This window comes from Asterias rubens, chromosome 1 (assembly GCF_902459465.1).
Source record: "Asterias rubens chromosome 1, eAstRub1.3, whole genome shotgun sequence".
NCBI lineage: Eukaryota > Metazoa > Echinodermata > Asteroidea > Forcipulatida > Asteriidae > Asterias > Asterias rubens.
Genome location: NC_047062.1, coordinates 20,824,955 through 20,848,842, shown reverse-complemented (window position 1 = coordinate 20,848,842; position 23,888 = coordinate 20,824,955). Strand labels below are relative to the sequence as shown.

Below are 23,888 nucleotides of genomic sequence, written 5' to 3'. Positions count from 1 at the left end.
AATCATGACTCACTGGGGGGAAGTGATTGAGTACAGACAAGGTAACGTTATACCTGTAGAGACAACAAATCAGATAACTCATCTCCCAGTTGTAACAATCAGGACTCAATTTCATAAAGCCTGTAAGCACAAAAGCTTGCTAAGCACCGAAAAAGTATTGCTTAAGAGAAACAGGTTACCAACCAAAACTACATTAAGTTTTACATTGTAGTGACTGGTGCCCACATTTTTTGCGGAGCAGAGACAATTGCTGAGCAGGGTGCATACGTGAGCATTACAAGTCTTATTATTATTAGTAGTATTTTGCTGCTTAACATCTTAATGAAATTGGGCCATTGTAGTTGGGCTGGTAAGTTTTTCTGGTAAGCGTAATTGAACAAAAATACGCTTGGGTACTTTTTGTGCTTACGCAGCTCCATGAAACTGGCCCTGGTAGTATCTCTATTATTTGACAGAAACTCGGCCAAATTACATGGCACTAAATTAAAAATGGACCCTGGATGAACTACAACATATTTTCAGGGCCGTTCAGCGAGAAAATTACCTTTCATCTCTTTGAAGTTAAGCCGTTCAATAGCCCTTAATACCGGCCCGCTATCCAGCGTCAGATCAAACTCCGCATCCACCCGGTGCTCCAAGATCATCTCCTTCTTCCAAGACATCTCGGTGTTGCGGACTCTATTAATCAATGCGCCAGACACCTAAAGAGGATGATATAAGACGTAGTGGATGTATATTAACCCCGTGTTTAGGTGTTGAAAGATGAAACACAGCCCTGTTGTAATCTTCCTCTACTGATTAAGGTATCTACACCCCCATGGATGTAAATTATAATGTGTCAGACAGATGCCTCATGGGTGAGGCTAACAAAAGAGGATCTCTTGTTTCAGGTTTGAGTTTATGCAGCTCTGTTAAAATTTCCAGCCATCATTTAAAAAAAAGAATTGTACACAATTCTAGAATTCTTGAATGAATACTTCTCAATGGGATTAAAATGAACTGAATAAACGAATCCTCCTGTTATATGTACCAAGGAGAATGTCATAAAAATACCTGCATAAATAAAAACAACGGGCGAAACTTTTGAAATTGCATAACTAACTAAAAAACAATATTAATAGTAGTAATGAAAGTAACTTTCTCCAAAGATGACTGAAATTCAACTGAATCTGTTATAAGGGAACGGCTCCTTGTTATATAAATTTGTGTAACAAGACCTCCTAGTGTTAAAATGACCTACCACATCACTTCACATTTTAAAACAAAACTGTATTATGCCCATAAAAAAAAGTTAAAATATAAACTGTTTGAGCAAAGACGACTTATTTTACAGATTTGCTGTATACCTTGGATGCCAAATAACAACATATTGTGAATATTTCAATTGCCATTTCAGATATTGTGTGGGTGTTTTATTGTCCTGCACTAAAATGAATAAGCTGCACCTAAAAATAGTGTAAAAAATACTTGTAAACTAATTTTTTTATATTTTTTTATCTGGAATACTTTGCTAGAAACAGCGTAATTCTATCTAATGGCCGCTTAAGTGCCAGCCAACACAAAGAAATGTTCATGTAACTTTATACCCGGTAGAAGATGCTACCTAAATCAAAACATCAATTGCCTATATATAAACAGGTATCTCATTATATCCATATATGAAACATGGTGACTGGGAATCATTTCAACGTCTGTGACTATCGGATTTCAAGACCTGGTAATAACTATCTAGAGAGAAACTCAGTATAGAGTCATCTTTATGGTGTACCGCTAGCTGCGATGATTTATTATTGATGAGTCACTCATTAAAGACAAATAACGTTGTCTCTTCTCTGAAGGCCATTGGCATAATGTCATACAGCTGCTTAGCAGAAATTATTGTCAAGCAGATTCATTTTGATTAGTAAATAATGTCTGTTACAATGACTTGTTCAGTAACAAGTGAATAATGCTCTATTTTGGATTCCTTGGGCTGAATCAAGTGTTGCTATGTCACATGGTTCTGAGCATGCTTTTTTCACTCTGGTATCCTTGTGTCGCACAACATTTCATTCGGTGTTGTCCCTTGGTTTGAGCTGTCTATAAATACAATTTCTGTAACAACTGAAATATGAAATTCAGTTTTTAGATGTGGGAGGCAAACTCCAACTGGAGTAAACCAGCACAATTTGGACAAACATGGGACTATTCTGGATGGCCCCCTATGTTACTAAGAAACATCCTGCCTCTATTTGTCAAACATAGAGTTATATATGAGAACTGGAGGGCGCACTGGTGATACTTCTTGCACAAACTCGACAGGACCACAACAAGACACGCGCGCCATTATGTACGCGGGTTGAAGTACACGTTGGAGTTTGTGTTTATTGAACGCTGACGCGATGCTGTTTTGTCAACTTACAAAATGGCCGCACAAACACACGCTAAGCAATGCATGTTTGTTAAACTTAGAAAATGGCCGCCTGCGCGCATGCCGGGGCGAGAATATAGGCCAGTGCGCCCTCTAGTTAACTCTATGGTGTCAAAGCAACACTGGATACAGTCTGAGGAATTCAAATTGAGCACACTTGTGACCTAACAAGGCATTACAACAGTAACACAACAAACAATGAACAAAACTTTTGTTTTAGTTGGTGTACTGTTTCTTCCTAATGCTAATAGTACTGTTTTTAAGGGGGTGGGGGGGAGCACAACCCGATTTGGAATTCATAAATTACCATGAGAAATGATGCTGGATCCTGTTCCTTCATGACTTCAATAGCGTACTCCAATAGTCCGGTAGTCTGCTTCAGTTTACAGCTGCACTGTCCAATGTGATTCTTGATCATCTTGGTCTTGAACTCGCGCTCTCGTTGCACCTGAACAGGGGAGGGAGGAACCAGACTGGTGTAAAAATCACTGCTTTCAATATGAGAAGGAAGAGAATCACAGACAAATTTAAGTTTCATAAAAACAAAGGATTAGAGTGTTTTTTATTGACACTTGACATTAATTTATGTAACACAAGATTTATGTTACATCATTTGGTACAATTATAATTTATTTCTTGACTATTAGCGGGTTTTTTTTAAGCGTAAGGAGGTTTTGAGAAAATCCTAAAATAAGGAAAATTCCTAAGAAATCACATGCCTACTATTTCCAAGACAATCTGGTTTTGGTGGAGGGCGTCACAAACATGCACGATAACAAAATATAGCATGATCCATTTGAATGGATATCACATTCAAGAATCACTTATCAAAATTACACAATGAAATCATGGCTCCATTATTCTTATAAGTAACTAGCTAAACAATCATTGCTAACAACAAATGATATTGACAATTTCAGACAACTACAAAGAAAAACGTGTAATGCCAACTGATGCACTAATGGGCTATTACATTCAAGCCAAAATAAACATGAACCCATGCATTATGAAGAAGAATACACAACATGACATTTATACATATACCTTTATGATGGAAGCAAAAAAAAAAAAAAAACTACTTCAAAAATCAGTCCAACAGGTTACAATCATACGCAAGTTCAATACAAGTAATTCAACATTCATGCATTACAATTATTCAACACCAAGTAAACAATACTCACTCCTGTACCTAGCATAAGAAAGGTTTCTATACGGCACTTTGTTTGTGTATCATCCTAATAGTAACAGTCACACAATTAGCCCTTAATTAATATTAGAAATGTGTCATCTGTTACTCCTCTACTCTTTATTTGTGGTCATTAAAAAAGATTACCATGGTACAGACAAACAGTAGCCTTCCACTCAAATAGATTAAAATTGATATCTTTACAAAGGAAATGGGTTTTCCTTATGTTTAATTCTAAATCTATATGGAGACATGGCGAAAGAATGAGAAAAATTTTTGTTTTTAATCACGGATTATTGCTATTCATCACGCAGACTGATGCCTATTATCTCAAGTTTCAATTATGAAAATAATAGTGCATTGCCTTTGCAAAATAAATTGCGGCGATAAGGTTTTAATTCTTAGCCAAACAGTGGCCCAGCCCCCCTTCTGTCGATTAAAATACATAACGTCTTTGTTTTTTCTGCCAAGACCGTTCTCATAACCTAGCTTCCACTCCCCCTCAAGGGATTCCAAAAGGATCATCAGAACAAAAGCAAGTATTACCGTTCTCTCTCGCACATCCCGTGTTTACCTAAAGACCGTGGGGACTTCATTAAAATACACTGGAAGAATGGCCACGATGAAACTTATTGAGCACGCTTGTCACTTAATATTACGCAAATATGTTTATACTGCCGGCCGTTGGCATTCACTGCCAATCCATACTGAATTTGTGATTTAAACTGCGGCGTAGATGTTTTATGTGCACAAGGCAAAAAAGGCTGAAAGTGACAACAGTTCTTAAGTGGGTGGTTCAGTTACTGCACTTGATGAAACTGAAGGGTTGGGGGAGAAATTTTCTTTTTGAGGGGAATGACTCAGAACACGAAGCAAGGAGTTGTCACATCTATCTGTTGCCTTACACTAGACATCAACGCCACAAATGAAATCTGAAAAAAGGAGATTCAATTCACAATTTCGGGGGCGGCATTCTAGATTGAAGTGGGAGGCATGTCAGCCAAACCTCTCCGGCTTAAGTCTGTTTTGAATATGGGCGAAATTAAAAAATCAAATCAAATTAACTTTTCATCTTCGGTGCGATTGATTAGAGCACTCTGACAAATACTTCCTTATACCGGGAGCAATTTCAATAGTACCAAATTGAAGGATATTGGTAACTATGAATGATAAAATTCATTCAAGGGAGTTTGACATTATCTTAATCTAGTTTCTCTTTTTTTTTCACCTTCCATCTAATATCTCTTACCTCAGAAAAAAAACCTACAGTAAATAAATTAAAAAAATATAACAAACGTTAACAATATGAAGACCATATGACCTTTTACAACATTATACAAAAGGGCCACGGAGCCAGGGGTCGATTTCACAAAACTCTTCCTAACTTAGGACTAGTCCTAGGCAATGCTAAGAGATAGGACTAGTCCTAAGTTAGGATGAGTTACTTAAGACCAGTCCTTTCTCTTAGCATTGCCTGGGACTAGTCCTAAGTTAGGAAGAGTTTTGTGAAATCGACCCCTGGCTTGTTTGTACACAGCTCAAATTTGAATCTTACATTTTATGGAAATTGCAATGTTTGATTTTCATCAACTTTTAATAATATGAAGAAAGGGGCACATCACAAAACTGGTTTATCAATCCTCCACAGAAAATCTTCTGCCGAAATCCTGTTAATGTTCATGAAGTGGCATATGATTACTGCACAAATCACCGATAATTAGTGGATTGCTGCAGTATAAACAACAATACAACTTTGCACACTATGATTGATTTCTACTGCTTTCAATAATATGTGACCATCAAAGTCAAGGAAATTAAAAAACATTATTATTTGTACAGTTTGTTTATTGAAAACTAGAGGGTGGAAATAAGTTTAGTCTTCAAAAAGAGCAATGATGTTCACTTCAAAACAAAAAACAAAGAAACAAGGTTCACTATAAACACATTTATTCCGCATTGTATATTTTTCATACCCATAAAACATTCCCTTCCTATAAACGTGTCTAGAATTTGTAGATAACTTTTTCCTTTTATGCTGGTCGTTTCACCGTTATTGGACAGTTAACAAAGCACTGCCCATTTCCACATACTTGAAATTTTGACAGTCGTCATAAATCTGATACACAGCAAGTCAAATAACTCTCAAGGAGACATCCAGAGTCAAGAAAAACATCCCAAAGCAACATTTTGTGGTCAGATTTCTGGGAGATTGAGAGAGAGAGAGTAAAAAATCCCTACAGAGAGTTTGGTCGCCACAAATAACCCAGACATTGGCTCCATAAGATAAATAGTAGTTGGTGACTTGAACTCCTCAAGGATGATGGAGGTTCTCAATTGCAACCCAAGGACCGAGGTTTTCTGGTTAATGGAATAACTCCCTTAAAGCTCTTTGAAAAGGGTTTCAATGTTTTGGATTGAGGTGAAGACCTTATTTGTCAACAATTATTAAGCATTTTTCAATTATGGTGAGGGGCAACTTTTTGATTGCTTTACAGACGCCTCCTCCATTAGTTGCCTGGGGATATTTTAAAACAATTTCTTTCTGATTGGTACAATGCTATTTCCTACTGAAATAAAAAAGTATTTTCAGTGAAAACAAAAACCCAGAAGAAAAAGCCCATTCCAATCAGCCAATCTACACATCTTAATAAAAATAAATACACCAGTTGATCGTCCTTGGTCTTTTTAAGAGGATGAGGGCCTTTTAAAGTTTAATTATGTTTTTCTTGGGGAATTTCTCTACTTGACTTTGCTCCAAGATAAACACCACTTATGTTGGAAAAAAACCTGGAATTTAGACCCCTTTTTATAGTCCTAATGTGGTGACCTCAGTGAAGGCTTTTCTAGGAAATTTCGTCTTGATAAAGTTACCGAGTAGGGCCTTTATGTAGTGCCAGTTTTACATTTACATTGTAAAGTCCAGTCACAAAAACACTTTTTTTTAAATCTGCTCACACAATCTGTAGATTTTGTGAACCCTGAAAGACTACTATGTGTGGTTGAAAACTGAGACAAAACAATTTGTTTTTTCATTTATCTGCTAAGGAAAGTTGTCAGCCAATTATTTTCAAAACTTTCTACATCTTCCTTTGATTTCTTAAATAAAAACAATTTAAAGTTGTCCCACTCTTTTTCATGAACTCATGATTAAATAATGCTTCAGACAAATATTCCCTGAGAAGACACAGATGAAAGTGATTGCTTGCAGTCATCTTTATTCCATGGATATAGGAATAGAAGTGCAGATCCAGCATTAAATAAACACTGCAAATACAAAGTCATCATAATTATGCAAGTGAAGGTGCAAGTCAACATGCCTCGGTGCCCCCAAGAGAGTTTCTGCCTCCTGGAAGGACATCCTGAACTTCACTGATCAAATGTTGGCATACCTGTGCAGTCTCCAATGGTCCCTAATGGTTGCTGACGAGTATTCATGCTCATGTACAAGGTGTGCTTTGAACACTAGGGTCATTAGTTATTCTGTGCTGAGACATTCCAGGGAAAGAGAAGTGCAATGTCAGAACTAGACTGTCCCTTCAGGGTTATCGGGAGGTAAAGTGTACATGCATAAGATTAGACTTTATGGACAAGTCGTTATTTGCCGTGGTTATAGTCGAGTCGCGGAGATAGCGTAATAACACTCAGCTCTCCGTGAGAGAAGACTGCTCTCGTGAGACCACAGCTTTCGCACGAGGCTGCTGGTTCCCGACTACTCCCCATAGGGACTGCAGTCGCAGAAGTAGTTGTTTTGCAGAGGCAAGCAGTCGTGCGAAAACATCGTCCTTGTCGGGAGATTTGTGGAGAAGAGTCACAATGCTATCATCGCGACAAACATTTGACGACTCGTCCACAAGTCTACGGCAAGATGGGCTTACTACTTTTCACTTCAAGGTGCTTTCAATTGTCTAGTGTAACAATAACACTAACTCCCAAAATTCCCTCCTCGCATGGTTTTCTTTGCTCGTTTTTTTTTTTTTAAGTTTGGTGAATTCAGCAAAAAGAGAGAGAGAGAGAGAGAGAGAGAGAGAGAGAGAGGGGGGGGGGGAGAGAGAGAGAGAGAGAGAGAGAGAGAGAGAGAGAGAGAGAGAGAGAGAGAGAGAGAGAGAGAGAGAGAGAGAGAGAGAGAGAGAGAGAGAGAGAGAGAGAGAGAGAGAGAGAGAGAGAGGAGAGAGAGAGAGAGAGAGAGAGAGAGAGAGGAGAGAGAGAGAGAGAGAGAGGAGAGAGAGAGAGAGGAGAGAGAGAGAGAGAGAGAGAGAGAGAGAGAGAGAGAGAGAGAGAGAGAGAGAGAGAGAGAGAGAGAGGAGAGAGAGAGAGAGAGAGAGAGAGAAGAGAGAGAGAGAGAGAGAGAGAGAGAGAGAGAGAGAGAGAGAGAGAGAGAGAGAGAGAGAGAGAGAGAGAGAGAGAGAGAGAGAGAGAGAGAGAGAGAGAGAGAGAGAGAGAGAGAGAGAGAGAGAGAGAGAGAGAGAGAGAACAAAATCCCTAAATCCCTAATATATCGCTCATCCCATCAGTCAATAGCCAATTATTGATCAGAGACTTAGGACACTGAGACAAGCGATGAGAACAGACTTCTAGTATTTGAGATGGTCTGTCTGAGGAAAATCCATTGGGGTTACCATAAGACATTGAAAAACGCATCAGAGATACCCTGGACTAAAAGCAAAGCAGCTATCATACTTTGGGAACACTAAAAGAATGACAGCAAGCCGTTACCCCAAAACTCAGGCTCGAAGGCAATAATATTGATGAATTGATGCCCAGAGGAAGACCACAGAAGCGCTGGGCTGATGATATCAAGTCCTTTTGTGCCTGTCTTGGCATTACATCACCGGTCAACGCAGCTATCATACTTTGGCTACACTAAAAGGATGATGGCAAGTCCTTACCCAAATCTTGTCCTCCAAGGCAATAATATTGACGTTTCAATGCCCGGAGGAAGACCACAGAAATGCTGGATACTAGATGACATCAAGTACACTTGTGCCGCTCTTGGCATCACACATAAATGTGCTTTGGGCACACTAAAAGGATGACGGCAAGTCGCTACCCAAACTTGTGCTCGAAGGCAATAATATTGTATCAAGGGTCGGAGGATGACCACAGAAATGCTGGGCGGATGAAATCAAGTCCTCTAGTGCCAATCTTGGGCAAGACATCACCGGTCAGAGCAGCCATCATACATGTACTTTGGCCACACTAAAAGGATAATGGCAAGTCGTTACCCCAACTTGTGCTCAAAGGCAATAATATTGATGTATAAAAGCCCAGAGGATGACCACAGAAACGCTGGGCTGATGATATCAAGTCCTCTAGTGCCAATCTTGGCATTACATCCCTGGCTAACGCAGCTATCATTCTTTGCCTAAACCAAAAGGATGACAGCAAGTCGTTACCTCAAATCTTGAGCTCGAAAGCCAATAATATTGATGTATCAATGCCCAGAGGATGATCACAGAAACGCTGGGCGGATGATATCAAGTCCTTTGCATCACTGGTCAAAGCACCTTTCATATTTTGGCCACACTAAAAGGATGATGGCAGTGGCACGCTGTTCTCGAGGGCAATATTGATGGACCAATGCCCAGATGAAGAACAAGGAAATTCTGGACAGCTCGTACCGATCTGGGCATCACATCACTGGGTCAGTGCTGGACATCAAGCAAATGACAGAATAGCATGGCGACTGATAGTGGATAGGCAGGGCCCCCTTGTGAGGAAAGCTTTAGTCAAAGTCACATGTATTTCTATCATCATTGATCAGAGTCCTCACTCTTAAAACGTTCATGATTACTCAATGGTTTCTCTCCTTGCCTTTCACCCCCTCCCCCTTTAAACCCAGTTTGAATCCTGGACTGGAGCTTTGCATGCGGACTGGGTTTTCAGTCCCTAACTGATTATCGTACTTGTATTTTTCTCCCACACTAAAAAGCTCCGGGGTACAGTGGCTAGTCGCATTTGAACGTCCATTGGTATGGTTTCATTGTCAAAAAGATGAACAATAAGAGTAACAGGTTACAAAGAGCTACATGGTGCAACTTGTAGCCAATCCAATGACATCAAGGCAAACTCATTTCTTTTTCACAATAAGTGTTTTTGTGTCTTCAACCACCTCACATCATAACCCATAGGGTGTACATCTTTACATGTACTTCCACCCCTCTCCTGAGAGAGCTACAGTGTAGGCACTCACACTAATGCTTTCAGAGGCCCTTAACATCAATGTAACTTTTTCTTTTCCCGCCAATTCGGTGATAAATTGTTTTTTTCGAGCTCATCCGTTTGTACACCTGTCTAAAGTAGACAGTTATCACATGTACTTCAACTAAAAACAAACCAACCAGCTGTCATCTACAGCTTATCAAAATTGCTTTTTAATATCAGAAAACAAAAAACCACATTCCTCGCAATCTGATCATGAAGTATTATGACAAAAAAAATGCCAGTTTTCCATCTCTCGTGGGACGACTTCCTACTAAGAGTACAGTGTGGGATTCCAACAGGCATGCACTTGACATTGTTATTCCTTCCATCTTGAATTCGCAGCCAGTTCCACTGAATTAACAGGTGAGTTGTTTTGACAGACTCTGGCTGTCAGCAAACTGGAGATTACAGCCGATTATGGAAGCCTGACTGAAGGGTTGAACAGCTCACTATACCTTGGCAGACAATCTGCCAACCGTGTAGTCTTTACGCACTCTAGAAATACTAACAGTAGACGCTCCGGTGGGTACACGTTTTTTTTAAGTGTCCAGGCAGGTTTCTTATCATAATGATATTACGATTTTTCTTTGAGTTAAAGGAGCAATGGACCTCCATCCATCATGCTGCATTAGTCTTTTGTTGTTAATCCCCCAAGTGTGATAATGATGAAAAGTGACTGTCATTTGTGATATTGAGTTATGATGATGAGTAGCAATATAGAGGAACAAAAATATGGCTGCACTGTGCAACAACCACTGAGATCTATAGTCCTACATACATGTCTTGGGGTAAAAATACATGCTAGAATGTATGAAAGAATATGAAAGAACAAATAACAGACAATGACAACTTGCACAAAAATGCTTCCTGCAAGAAAGTCCCATCTCAAGGCATACTTGGCTATTTTATGTGAGACACATTGTATAACGTTTTGACAATTTCAAACTTGTGTGTATTATAAGTGCTATTTTAGGAGATCAACGCTTTGGCACTGACACAACGACATGTGAAAACTTGTGAAAAAGGATTCAAGACATGAGATATAATTATAAATAAGTGTCTGGTTAATCCAAGAGTTTACTTGGAATTTAATAGTTCCAATCATCACGAGAATTACTTGCTGATGTTCTCTTACATTTTGAGGCAAGAAAACTAAACATGTACTGAAATAAAAATGTTATCCTTGAATAAGCAATGAGCTCTTCAATGGAATTTGTACTGGTTAGATTCAATACACTGTCCTTGATAAACTAGACAGAGTTAAGTCGTACCCAATGGAGGCTACATCTATGGCTACATCTACGGCTAGGACTGTTGCTAAGCGTGTTACTATGGATATACCATACTTCAATGCAGGATGACTCGGAGATCTAACCGTAGCCGTAGCTGTAAGCCCCCAAGTCAGACAAGGTCTCAATGAGTTGTGTCAAGAAAGGAAAGGTGTATCTGCATGATCACTTCATGGAGGCAATGGAGGCAATTCAATTCCGTTGCCCCTGGTCATTCATTGCCTTAGTGCCCCTTGAAATGTTCCAATAGTAATTCATCATTTCCTTGTACGGGTTTCCCTTTACCAAGGAAAAAACACCTTGGTGCCCTGTAAACAATGCAGCATCAGGCCCTAGAATGGGGATTGTCATGTGGTATGAATTCAATAGGCTCTGTATTCTTGCAATGATATGTAATTGTCTATTGCCTAACTATTTTAATGCTCATGTAACTGTAGGTTAGTTTAAAGGGGACTTGTTTTTATTTTATTGGCAGAACAAATAAACAACAATAATATACATGGAATGTATAATTTTTACCACATAGAAACACATAATTGTGTTATCTATTTTGATGGACGTTAAGTGATATACATGTATGTTGCTAATTCATACTTTTTAAAAAATTTTAATTTTTTTTTTTTAATGCAAGTCGCCAGACACACAATGCCTGAAGGCCACTTCAAGGTGTGGGCTACAATTCTTTTTTTCCAGAGGCCGTTGCCACCTACTCCTAGGGCTGAAACAGGGTTACCCCTTTTACAGTCCATGTTTATGTGTTCTTTGCAGATGAAGTAAACTTTTCTGATAACAATTTATAATGCTCACTCTACTTGCTTTTATGTGAAAAATATAAAGAATATTCAAATTTCATATACCGGTTGGTCTATTAATATGTGTGGGTTCCTTTTTCCAATGGCCAGATCTCAACACGTTCAATCAATATCCCAATGCACATCCTACAGACCAACAGCCAGGATGGCAGTCATTTTCCAGCAGAACTCAAAATGGCTTTACTCAAATTCCAACGTTCTCGATCAAATTTCAGCCATGTGAAAGGGTTTCCGCTAACCCAACCTGTGTTGCCTGTCACCAAGATTAAGAGATTTTGTCAGCTTTCTGAAATCTTGGCTTCATACAGAGAGAAGTGATCCATCCTAGGACCTGGTGACAGAGACCAATCCTTAAAGGCACTGGACACCTTTGGTAATTGTCAAATTAGACAATCTTTGTGATTTTGTCTACTTTTTATAGTATTTCTTTGTTTTTTGGGGGGTTGTTTGCCTGTAGTTGTGCTTGTCCCTTGTCTTTTGTTTTTTTTATGTGTAAACAAGGGTCCCCATTTAGTGGGCCTTTGTACCTGTTCGGGGTTTCCCTTTTGCACCAATGTAATTTTTTATGTATTTGTGCAATGAAGGTAATAAGATCTCACTTGGTGCATTGGGCCAGCCCAAGTTGGACTTCTCCGTGATTGACGTCCTACCAGGGCTAGGTTTATCCCCACATATATGCATAAAATAACAAACCTGTGAAAATTTGGAATCAATTGGTCATCGAAGTAGCAAGAGAACAATGAAAGAAAAAAATACCCTTGATGCACTTAATTTGTGTTGTTTCAGATGCCTAAAAAATATATTCAATTACTTCAGGGCTGAAGCCTTTTAATATTTGAGTGAGAAATTACATCTTTCCCAGGTCAAAATTCCAGTTGAACCTAGTTAAATTGGGTTTAACTGGAACTAGTTGAAAACCAGTTGATAAACTAGTTAAACACAGTTAATACCAGTTGGTTTAATACGGAAAATGGACAGAAACCTAATGGTTTATAATTTCAACCTAGTTGAACTCAGTTAAACCTAGTCCAAACCAGTTGGTTAATATGGAAAATGGAGTTTGGTCACTATCCAGTTGAACCAGTTGACACCAGTTAACTAGGTTCAACTGAAATTTTGACCTGGGTTGTCAGGTAAAAAACTATGTTACTTCAGGAAGGAGCAGTTTCTCAAAATGTTTTATACTATCAACAGCTCTCCATTGCTCGTTGCCAAGTAAGTTTTTAGGCTAACAGTTCTTTTGAGTAAATACCAATAAGATCCAGTGCCTTTAACTCTTGCCTCCTCCGTTGAAGCCCGTCTGGCTTCTCTGCACCTGTAGTTACCCCACTCCTTATAGCCGGTGTTCTGTTTGGACAGGCTCTTTGTCATCTTGACGAGTACAGCTCAGAGATCAAGTGATTCAAGCCAAAATCGACCAAACCCTCCGCTGATTGGTGGAATACCGACAAGCGTCTCATGTTGGAGACGTCTGACTGTGCCATTTGGGACCACGATAACCCTTCAGGTTTATCTTAAGTTATTTTTGTACAACTTATCAGAAGTGTTGTTTATGTTTTATTACAGAGGGCAAACTGTGTTAACCACCATTCACTGACCTAAAACTTCTTATTTTCAGAAGTAGGAGTTGTTCTGAGCACACTTGCTCCAAATCCTGAGCAATCAAATGGAAAAATTGCATTCTGAGTAAATACATGTAAATTGTTTAACAAGAACTGGGCAAAAAAGTCACAACTACATACGTGTACATCTCCTTCAGTCAACGATACCCTTAAATGTCAGAACCAAAGCTTTTACAAATATATCTTCTGCATATGATTTAGCATGCAACAACTTTTTGTAAACATTGCATTGGGGGGGGGGGGGTATGTCTATGTCCTCTTAGGAATTCTTACATCACAGGAGTTTCTGATAAAGACATTTTAGCTAAGAGTGCAGCGAGTGTTCTGTCTATAAGAGACTCATGGTAAAGTATCTTGCACGAGGACACATGTCCTGCTCACATGTCTCTCTATGGATTCGAACACCCCATCCTGCAAGAGCCTGGTGCACTTGACTACCTAGACATGGTTTGTCCTTAATACTTGTAGCCACTGGCCAGCAGTGACTGGTCGCTTGTCATTTCACTCATCCGTCAGCTTTTTCACTGGTCCATATTTCAAATGGAATAAGGGATGCTTTACAACACTGACGTCATGCAAACAAAAAGACTTAATCATCATGAAATGAACGAATCATCATGCAGTTTACATCACACCACAACATTCTCAATATACCAAGACACCAGAAACAAAACCCAACTCACAGAGTAAAAACGAAAATCACCAAATGAAGAAAGAACAAAAATGAAATCAACACTTAAGAATGTACAAAGTAAATAAATAATACATGGTTAATCAACTGAACCTGACCGTGCTGAGTACTACAAAAAAACACCACAAATGTCATAATGATGAGGGGCACCAGTTAACTCATAGCTCATCCAGAAATAGAGTGATTTTATCTTTCAACATCTTCATTAATCACCAATAGTCGGATCTTAATTTCTATAGCAGATACAGGCAAATTGTACAGGGCGATTATCCATTCTTCGACTCCCGTCTTTCTCGGTCAAGCTAGTTAGTTCTCTTCGGTTGACAACATCAACAAACCCACAGCTTGTAAAGAGCATAGTGTTTGTAAGCCATGCCTCATCACCTCCATTTCATATGCATCACTTTGCCTGATATTTTATTCTATTTGCTTAAGAGACTGATTTTCAAGTCAAAAGCAACGGACCATGTGGTGCCACATGGAATTAGGCAGGGAATATGTCAGTTCATGGGCAAATGGTTTGATTTTGCATTGTAGTGACTGCTCATCTGGAGAACTTAATATATGAAATGTGCACTGATTTATCATATCATATTGCACTTGCAAGATGTCAATTGAAAAAGAGATGAGATTATAAAACTAGTTCCGGATAATACTGCATACAAAAAAAGTTTTCCATTGTGAGAGCATGTCTTAAAAAATGCCAGAAAGCACGTCTAGTTTTATAATTAATTTCTTTGTCTAGAATGACATCTATTGTTTATTCTTCTGTAATTTTTCTGTCATTTGTCTGTACATTAAAACATGTACTGCCACATCGACAGAGTGCACATTTTCCTCTAATCAGATTCCAATTTTAAAGAGCAGAATGGAGGTCACTATATACATTAACTTAAATAAGAGAGAAGAGACATGGCTATACAAACAGTCTTTTTATAGCAACTTTTTTTCAATAGATGTTGACAAATGGAGGCTTTCAGTCTGGCTCACAAACCCCATTCTCAGACTCATTCATGTCATTGTGTTCGACAACCCCCTGGGATTAGAATGGCAGCTGAGCAATTTCACATTTTTATTAAAAAAGCGAGTGGAGAGAGAGAGAGTTTTTTTAATTTTGTGAGCTGGACAACAGCCTGAGTTAACTGGACACCTTAATAAGACGTACCACATTTCTAAAGGCCTCGGCCTGTGCAGAGTTCTTTCTGATTTCTGACGCCTGTTGACATTGGCGAGGGTGGTAGAGGAAAGAGGAGAAGGGTGTTAGTGAATCACAGGGATTTCTATAATAAGCCTATCCTCGACCTCAACTAATTCATTCTGATTCATGATATCTAGTATTTACTCAACTTGCAAATTTCAATGCACTGCCAATGATCATTTGTGTAGGTTACAAATATTTCAAACTATTTGAAGCTACAATTTTTTAAAATAAAAAATCCCCCAAACCCAATACAATAACAACCAACACCAAAAAAGAGAAGACAATACAAGACAAAATTAATAAAGTAAAGATAACAAAATACATGTTTTAACCCTCCATATTCCATCCATAGTTCTGCTGAGAGAGAACAAGTCTGTAATAAAACTATTTACCATTAAAGGACCACGTTGCCTTGGATCGGTCGAGTAGGTCTTTGAAAAGCGTTTGTAACCGTTCATAATAAAATGCATATGGGTAGAAAAATGTTGTAAAAGTTGAATACAATGATCCTTACAAACATGCCTATAGTAACTGCACGGTTTTCCTTTTACCTCGTCGACTAACTTGGTCAACCATTTATGGGATAAATGGCTGACCGTGTTAGTTTGCAAAGGAAAATGAAAACCACGCAATTTCGTGGCAAATTTGTGTGGATTCTACTTTTAAAACATCTTTCCAACCATACATTTTATAACAATCGTTTACAAACGCTTTTTATAGACCAACTTGTCCGATCTAAGGCAACGTGTTCCTTTAATGCTACATAACAGAACGAGGACAGCTATTGACAGAATTTAATCTGAAGACTTACTTCACTTTTGCATTACTTGTACTAACACACTAAATATAAAGCCTATTCGAAATGGAAAGACACATGAAGGTCTGTGTACTCATCCTCTCTGTTCTTCCATGTCTGTTTGGATAGTTGAGCTTTGTAAAAAAATCAGGGCGATATTTAGAAAAAACATTCAGCATAATAGGCAGAAAGTTTCCACAATCAGGGAGATTTCCCAATTTGTTCATAGCCTGAACATGGGAAGATTGTTGATTAGATTTTCAGGGAACTTTCTGCAGGATTCGTGAGGAGAGCTGGCAGCTCTGAGTCAATGCGTCTCACTCACAGTCTCATCATAAGATGAATGAATGACTGAATGTGATTAAGTCGTAATATGGTGTTCTAGACACGGCGCTAAGAATTGATATATTTTTACAATCAGGGAACAATCTCCTTGGAGACACTTAGGATCTTCTACTAGACACTGGATTAACACATGTATGATTAAAATAACCAAATGAAACCAAGTGTTCAAATTGATATGTTAATCCGCAGCATGTTGCATGTAACTCTTACAGTTCACGCTTTTTTTTTTGCATTTTGTTGAACCTAAGATGCCCAGCTTTTTGAAGTACACAAAATAAATAGTACATAAAATAGATCAGACATGTGCGATATTGGCACTTTCGGAACACACACAGTACATAAAAAAAGATCTTACATGAATAAGTGATATTGGCACTTTAAGATTACATAAAATAGCTCAGACATGTGAAGAGTTAAGTGCTTCTAAAATGCAGACAACTTTTCAAGGGTGTGCTTTGTACAGTACATAAAGGTACTGAATTGAAATTATATTTTGTTGTGGAAAGGACAAAATTCATGCGGCTTTCTCTTCCTTTCCCCTCGTACTAAACACATTCCACTTTAAGGTTGTGATCATGGTGACTTCAGTTTGGGGAGAAGTATCCACAAAATTTACAAATGAGGCTAATCCATTGCCTTCTTTCTAGAGCAGATGTCTTAAAGAAAACCCTGGGACTCAAACCATAGAGATTGCCAAAGTGATGAGAAAGACGGTCTGACTCCTACATTGTACATGAAAGAAAGGCAGGTGTTTATTCATGAATTCTGAATTCAAGAATAATTGACAGATTGGTTTAGTTCCCCACCCCTACAAAAACCCCAAACACAACTTGGGGAAGTTTAAAATTGATCACAGATCCGTGTATTAAGTACTAGGTTTTCCGTTTGCACAAAGTTTAGGAATTAATTTGCTCATTCAATTCAAGAATGAAAACATATCATCAGTTTTGCACAAATGAAGTCCGCCATGTTTTTGTCTTGTCAACGTTTCGATCAGTATGCTCCAGTTAATCTCCAAGGCAGTACTCCAGAAACAGAGCCTGGTGTTCTCCTGAAGACGATCAGAGCATATAACTGATCGAAATGTTGATTGAGTTGTCGATTACTAAATCTTCTCAGAACCAACACTTCTCAAAAGAGATTTACACATGGTGATACCGCAAACCTCACCCGGTTTATCTGGGTTGTTGATTGTATACAAAAATAGGGGGGTGTTGTACATGGTGTACACAATTCGTTTTCTGAAACTTCTTTACAGCTTTGGCTGCCAATTTAAAAAGTGTAGAGCCAATTTTAAATTTGAGTGCAACACATAAACAGATCAAAGAGTTCTGTCCTTGCTCTATGCTTAAACCACCCATACACCAAAGGAAAGAGGTGTGTTTTTAATTGAACTACAAATGTAACATGGATATAGGACTACCCCTAAATGATCCTGCTTTCTGAATTCAAAGTGATTACTTTAACATTGCTGGTGTCAAAGATCACTCACTGGGTCATTTCCGTGACCTTGCAGTTTAAGACCAGGCTGTGAAATGAATTGTAATAAATGTATCATGGGATTTGCAGGTCCAGGAGGGTCATCAGGTGGGCGTGTTTAACAGCCACTCTGCAGAGCAGAGCTGGGGTTAACAACATTGAGCGGGGGGTTCGGGAAAGGGTGTTTAGTTTCACATGGCCCAAGTATTTTGGCCGGGGTTGTAGCTTTGGAGGAACATCGTCTTTCCTCCATAGTCTCAATTCCAGCCCTATCTCGTGGCCCCTCCCCACCCCCGTTGTTTCAGCTCTCACTGTGCAGTCTCCACCCCAGGGGTGAACAACATTGAGCGAGGGAGCGGGGACATGAAAGGGTATGTTAAGTTCCTCATGGCCCAAGTACTTGGCCGGGATTGTAGATACATGCATGGAGGAACATCGCCTTTTCTCCCTAGTCTAGCTGCCCTAGAGTCTCTTCCTCACCTGTCGAATCAACAGCTCCTTCCTTCTCTTTAGGGCTTCAATCAACTCATCAAACTTGGCAACGAGACTTGCTTCAAACTCCACTGTGCATTCCTGGATTGGTAATGGAAAAAGAATAGAAAATAAAGCATTAAAAACTGCCGTAAGATTGTTTTAATCACTGTATAAATGTAGATATGCAATATTTAACTAAATTGTGAAAATTTCATTTGTGGCCTTTGTTAGTTTTCTTTTTATTTTGTTCAAACTAAGCCACGTTGTCCCACAATGATGTGCACGGTGAAATCTATTAAAATGCTGTAAGTTTATAAAATTTGAACTATGCTTAAAGACCATGCTAGAAAATCTTTCAAGAATCCCCGACAAAGAAAGCCTTAGTAGCTCTTTAATAATAATAAAAATAATAATAATAATGAAAGCATTTATATAGCGCCCCACAAAGAACAAAGCGCTTAACAATATACAAAGAAACAAACAATGCAAAGACAAAAAATAAAACTCATAAGTCCAAGTGATTGATATGGAAAATACATTTCCCAAGGAACACCGACAATTGACAATCAATGTTTCAGCAAACACTTAATTCTGCAAATTACTGTCTTTTCTCTCTGTAATATTAACAGAATTTTCACGCATAACGACTCAATAATACAGCTACTCGAAATCGAGTGTACCAAGTCTCTTGTGTACATGTACATGCAACGTATACAACCTAAACAAAAAACCCCCCTGAATGGCAATGCACTTATTTAAAGCAACATGACTGTCTGTACACACTGATGACCATATGTCCCTGGCTGTCTTTATCTATACAGATTGTGTCCCCCCTTGTTCAATATGAAGGTAAACGTACTATTACTCCAGAGGTGGCTTTGCACTTTCTGGATTACTGATCTCAATTTCTTGTGGTTTTTTTTTTTTTTTTTTTTTTGCCGGTGCGGTTAAATTAAATAATGCATAGGGGCAGTGCCACACTAATTCATTGCGCTAATGATTGGACGATTTTGAGAATGGACTAGACATACTAATGATTATTGTGCCTGTATTTTGTAGCGATTACAATTTTGATGCTAATGATGCACTTGAATTCTTAATGAGCGTTTATTTGCTGGTTTTTATGCAAGATATCTAATGCTTATATCATGTAAATTGTCCTTGTTTTTGTTAGATGTCTTCTACCCCTTTTTTATATTATTTACTTACAATGCTCTGGAAAATGCTCACCAAACCTCACAGACACCCAGCCTTGTTTGACTTGAAACCCTCAACAGTCTAAGGCATTCGAGTTGTGATGAAGTGAACAAAAACAGGATGCAGAAATTATCTTTCTGGAGCAACATAGAAGACTTTTAATGAAGAGTGACTAAATCTCTGCTATTCTCACCCCCTGCCCCCATCCAATTCATTTTTGTTTATTTAAAAATTCACCCTCACTCTTTTTTTTAATGTGATTTTCCCCTTCTTATAAATATATCATTTTGGGATGAACAAAGAAAAACTGACTAGCGCATTCCGGTTTAATGTGCCGGCACTCTACTAACTGAGGTAGCCTGATGTTCAGTCTCCCTATTTTGTCAACATCTTTGTTCTTTGGTACCACTCAGAAGCAACGCAACCCGTAATTATGGTATAGCCAGGGATCACACCCTAGTATATGAAACAACATCGGAAGCGACAGCAAGGGGAGCACCGTAAGAAGATACAACTATTTGTTTTATTAAATATCAAGCAATAAACCACAAGGGAAACTAACTGGGTTAATGTTTCTCCTTGCTCTCGCATCTTCATATTGCCTTTGCTCTCGCATCTTCATATTGCCTTTGCTCTCGCATCTTCATATATGGCCTTTTTAATTTTCTTTTTGTTTTTGGGAGGGGGGATTGTAGTAAAGACATTACAATGATCTATGGCAAAGCAACTCATCCTTCAAATTAACTCAATTACCTCATAATGAAACTGTTTATAACCGCATGGGAGGACTCCGAGACACACAAATGTTCCACGGGTCATTGAATCTTCACGGGTCAGTAAAGCTTCACTACGCCACGGTTTAGTGACTTCATTAGGCACTTACTACAATCTCACAGTTGTTCTTATCCAACAAGAAGAAGACAGCCAAAGGAAAGTGACATGTCTCAGGGACTGTAGGTATAAGACCATCCAATAAAGTCTCCACGGTTGCACTGGAACCTGCGAGTTTGCCTAATGCAAACTCAGCCTCAGTTTTTTTTTTTTCACGGGGTAAATTTAAAACCTTGCATCGCCCGGCTAAATTAAATTTCCAGACAGGGTTGGACATTTTGGCTTGACAGTAACAGAACCTTGGGGTTTAGTAATGCATTCAGGATTGTGAAAACTGTATGCATACTATTTAGAGGTAGACTGCTGATTAAGTTTTTTTTTCATTTCGGGGTGAGCAACATGTAAACTGACACGCTGGTATTGATATATGATAATGTGACAATTACACGGTGTAAATCAGAGTGCAAAAAGGGCCATGGGTCTGTGGCTGAGGTATTTTCCACAGGATATTGCCCCTCCATGATTGCAGAGGTAGCTGAAGATGATAAACTCAGAGAATGTTCCCAGTCAAGTTATATTTTATTTATACCTCTATTCTCTCTGGCTTGTTCTAGGACGAGTAGTGAGATCTTAGGCATAAATAGAGATACATGTATGTTTACCTAAAATTTAACTCATGCGCCAACCGGTTGCTAGCGGTTTAAATCCCATGAGAAGTAAAGCTATAAAACAAAGATGGCACGCCCACACAATTATCAGAATGGGAAAAAGGACTCTTGAGTACGCTATTGTGTCCTATAATCACTAAAACAAATGGTGCAGAAAAGGGTTAACAGGCTGTGTGGTGCCATTTGTCAGCTTCATTGTTCTTCAAAAAGTTAAACGTAGGCCCTATATGAACAAATACATGTAAATTGAACAATTCTTGTCTTTGCCTGTTGGCTTGAAATTTGCTAATAACATACAAATTGCCACCTCGTGCGTGCACATGCAGAAAAACCCTGCACTTGAAATTGAAAACTTTATAAAATCAAATTTAATTGTGAGTTAACAGCACACAGTTTGCGTATTCCTCGCTCGAGTTTTGTGAAAATGATGTCCGATGTTGTAGCTAGGTTCTTTTCTCCCTAGAAATCTCGGTAACAAAGGATGCATGGACCCACTGCTGTGCTGAGATGTGAAATCTAAGAAAGCATCACAACGTGCTCAGCGACCTGGAAGTGCATTTGTAGACATGCTGGTGTCTAGCATTGCTGCTTAACAATCAATAGTGAGTTCAATGTACGGGTTACGGCAAATACGCTTGAAAAAACTATAAGGAAATTATACATGGCGGAAAAATTTATTCAGCGTGGCCAGATAGCATCATACAATGAGTCAGTATTACCGTGGTATTACAGCATGTTTTTTGAGGTGGTTCTATGAAAAGTCAGGAAGGCAAATCCTGGAAGATGATGAATTCACAAACACAAAGAGATCTTGAGTGATACTGTCAAAGCCACTGTTGGGAGCAATGGTAGCTAGCTGGGGGTATACATGCGCACACACTGGTAGGCTTTTCCCCTTATTTTCGATTGGTTGCAAAATCGGCAACGAAGATTTTAACAAAAAAGCCTTTCAGTGAAAAGGTATTTAGTAGGGTTTTTTCCAGTCAGATACAGCCTAGGCTTGACACTTCACAAAGGCAATGAAGGTGATTCCCCACCCCCAGTGCAAATTTCTAGTAGTAACCAAGTGCAAAGTGCAGTATGGTTCTAAAAAAAGATTTTTACCTGAACTTGATTGACCTTTTCTTTAAGATGGACCAAGAAGTCCTTGGCTTGCCTCGCCTTCTCAGTCAGCGATGTCAGGGTCTGCGATAACTCCGCCTGCAGGTGAATAAAAAAAGATAAATAATTACCGTCAATGTTGGCAAGAATTCAGTACCTAGTGACAGGGAAGACTGTATATAAATGATGGGTGAGTTACGATGCTTACAACAGAGGGTCAGACCGGCATACAAGTCTAGGGAGAAAAATAAATTTCCAATTTTATTGCAAATTTGATAAACTTTGACAACTGACATCCATGTTCTGTACATGTAGTAAAGGCAGACCATCCACAATTTTTTCACTTTCCGAATGAAAACATGACACCCAAGACTCACAGAAAGCACTGGGCACATTTGACTTTTAACATAAGCACAGGCCCACACTTTGAGCTAATAAAAAACAATGGAAAAAAATGACTCATAAATAGACGTTCTGGTACACTGACAAAGACCCCCCAGACAGTAAACGAATTAAACTCCATGTTCGGAACAATTACATGTGTACAAGAATATGCAACCATGTCTTATTAGGCACATTTTTACGCTACATATTATACTTTCTCTTTTCATTATTTATGTTAAATAGGTCTACAACAGCAAAAAAAATCCCTAAAAAACAAAAATGATTCAAAAACAATAATTATGCATAATGCCTTTGAGTCTTCAAACTGGAAAATTCGCATTCAGTGAGTGACTCATATATATATATATTGTTGTAATAATAAGAACTATTTCATTATGAAACTCTGCATGAATTCCAACCACATGGTCTGACTGTGTTGGTCCCAAGTGAGCAAGAGTCATAAGTCTTTCAACCTTGATAATTAGAATTTGGCCAAGTCCATGGTTCCAGGCGTCATCTTGCGCTTCATGTACAATCAGTAAATTGACCTTAAAATAGGCAGGCGCTTGTAAAAGAAAAAAGAGAGAAAAGAATTCTTTTGTGCATTGGTTGATATTTCAGCAAATGGAAAATGCTTTTTGGTACATGTGTCAGGTCTGACCTATTTTGAGGGTGCCTGATTCTTTATAATCAAATTTTCAGACGCTTCATTGGCTTGAATTGTAAAGACAGTGTCTTTACAAATGTTTGACTCTGGATCGACACTTTGATGCTTACCCCATTTAGGACAAACTTAATCGAACCAGTAAGCTATAGTTGCCTACAACAAGGCAGCTTCTAAACATATCACAAAGTTTGATGGAAATGAGTATGGAGAAACTTGTGAAGTGATATATTTCTCACAAATACATTGTATTTAACAGGCCTTGAATTACACTCTTGAAGGAGCACAGCAATTTTCCTCTAGTTAGTAAGAGGCACTTCTATGGGAAATTTCAATATGTATTGGAACTTTGCAAAGGGCACCACAGCAAAAGGACAGAGCACCACAGTAATTACTGTGGGTGTTGTGGGTTAATTCCAGGCCTGGAGTAAGGACCACTTCTGTGGAATTCCTTGCACATTTTTATGTGATAAATCTTTCCCCCCATAAAATTACAACATTGACTAAAGATTTCAAGTATTCAGAGCTCAGAACTTC

At 38.6% G+C, this 23,888-nt stretch overlaps 1 protein-coding gene across 2 annotated transcripts in view; it reads right to left on the bottom strand.

Annotated features, from left to right (window-relative positions):
* LOC117299110 (E3 ubiquitin-protein ligase TRIM9-like) overlaps positions 1–23,888 on the bottom strand; it is a 56,148-nt gene that overhangs the window by 4,718 nt on the left and 27,542 nt on the right. The window contains exons 2-6 of one of the 2 annotated variants that reach the window (XM_033782560.1): positions 22,307–22,402; positions 18,513–18,605; positions 15,377–15,427; positions 2,718–2,858; positions 545–701 (exon numbers count right to left, since the gene is read on the bottom strand). In XM_033782560.1, the coding sequence (XP_033638451.1) occupies positions 545–701; positions 2,718–2,858; positions 15,377–15,427; positions 18,513–18,605; positions 22,307–22,402 (538 nt within the window). The remainder of the gene's footprint in view (positions 1–544; positions 702–2,717; positions 2,859–15,376; positions 15,428–18,512; positions 18,606–22,306; positions 22,403–23,888) is intronic. The other variant, XM_033782571.1, reaches the window with a different exon arrangement.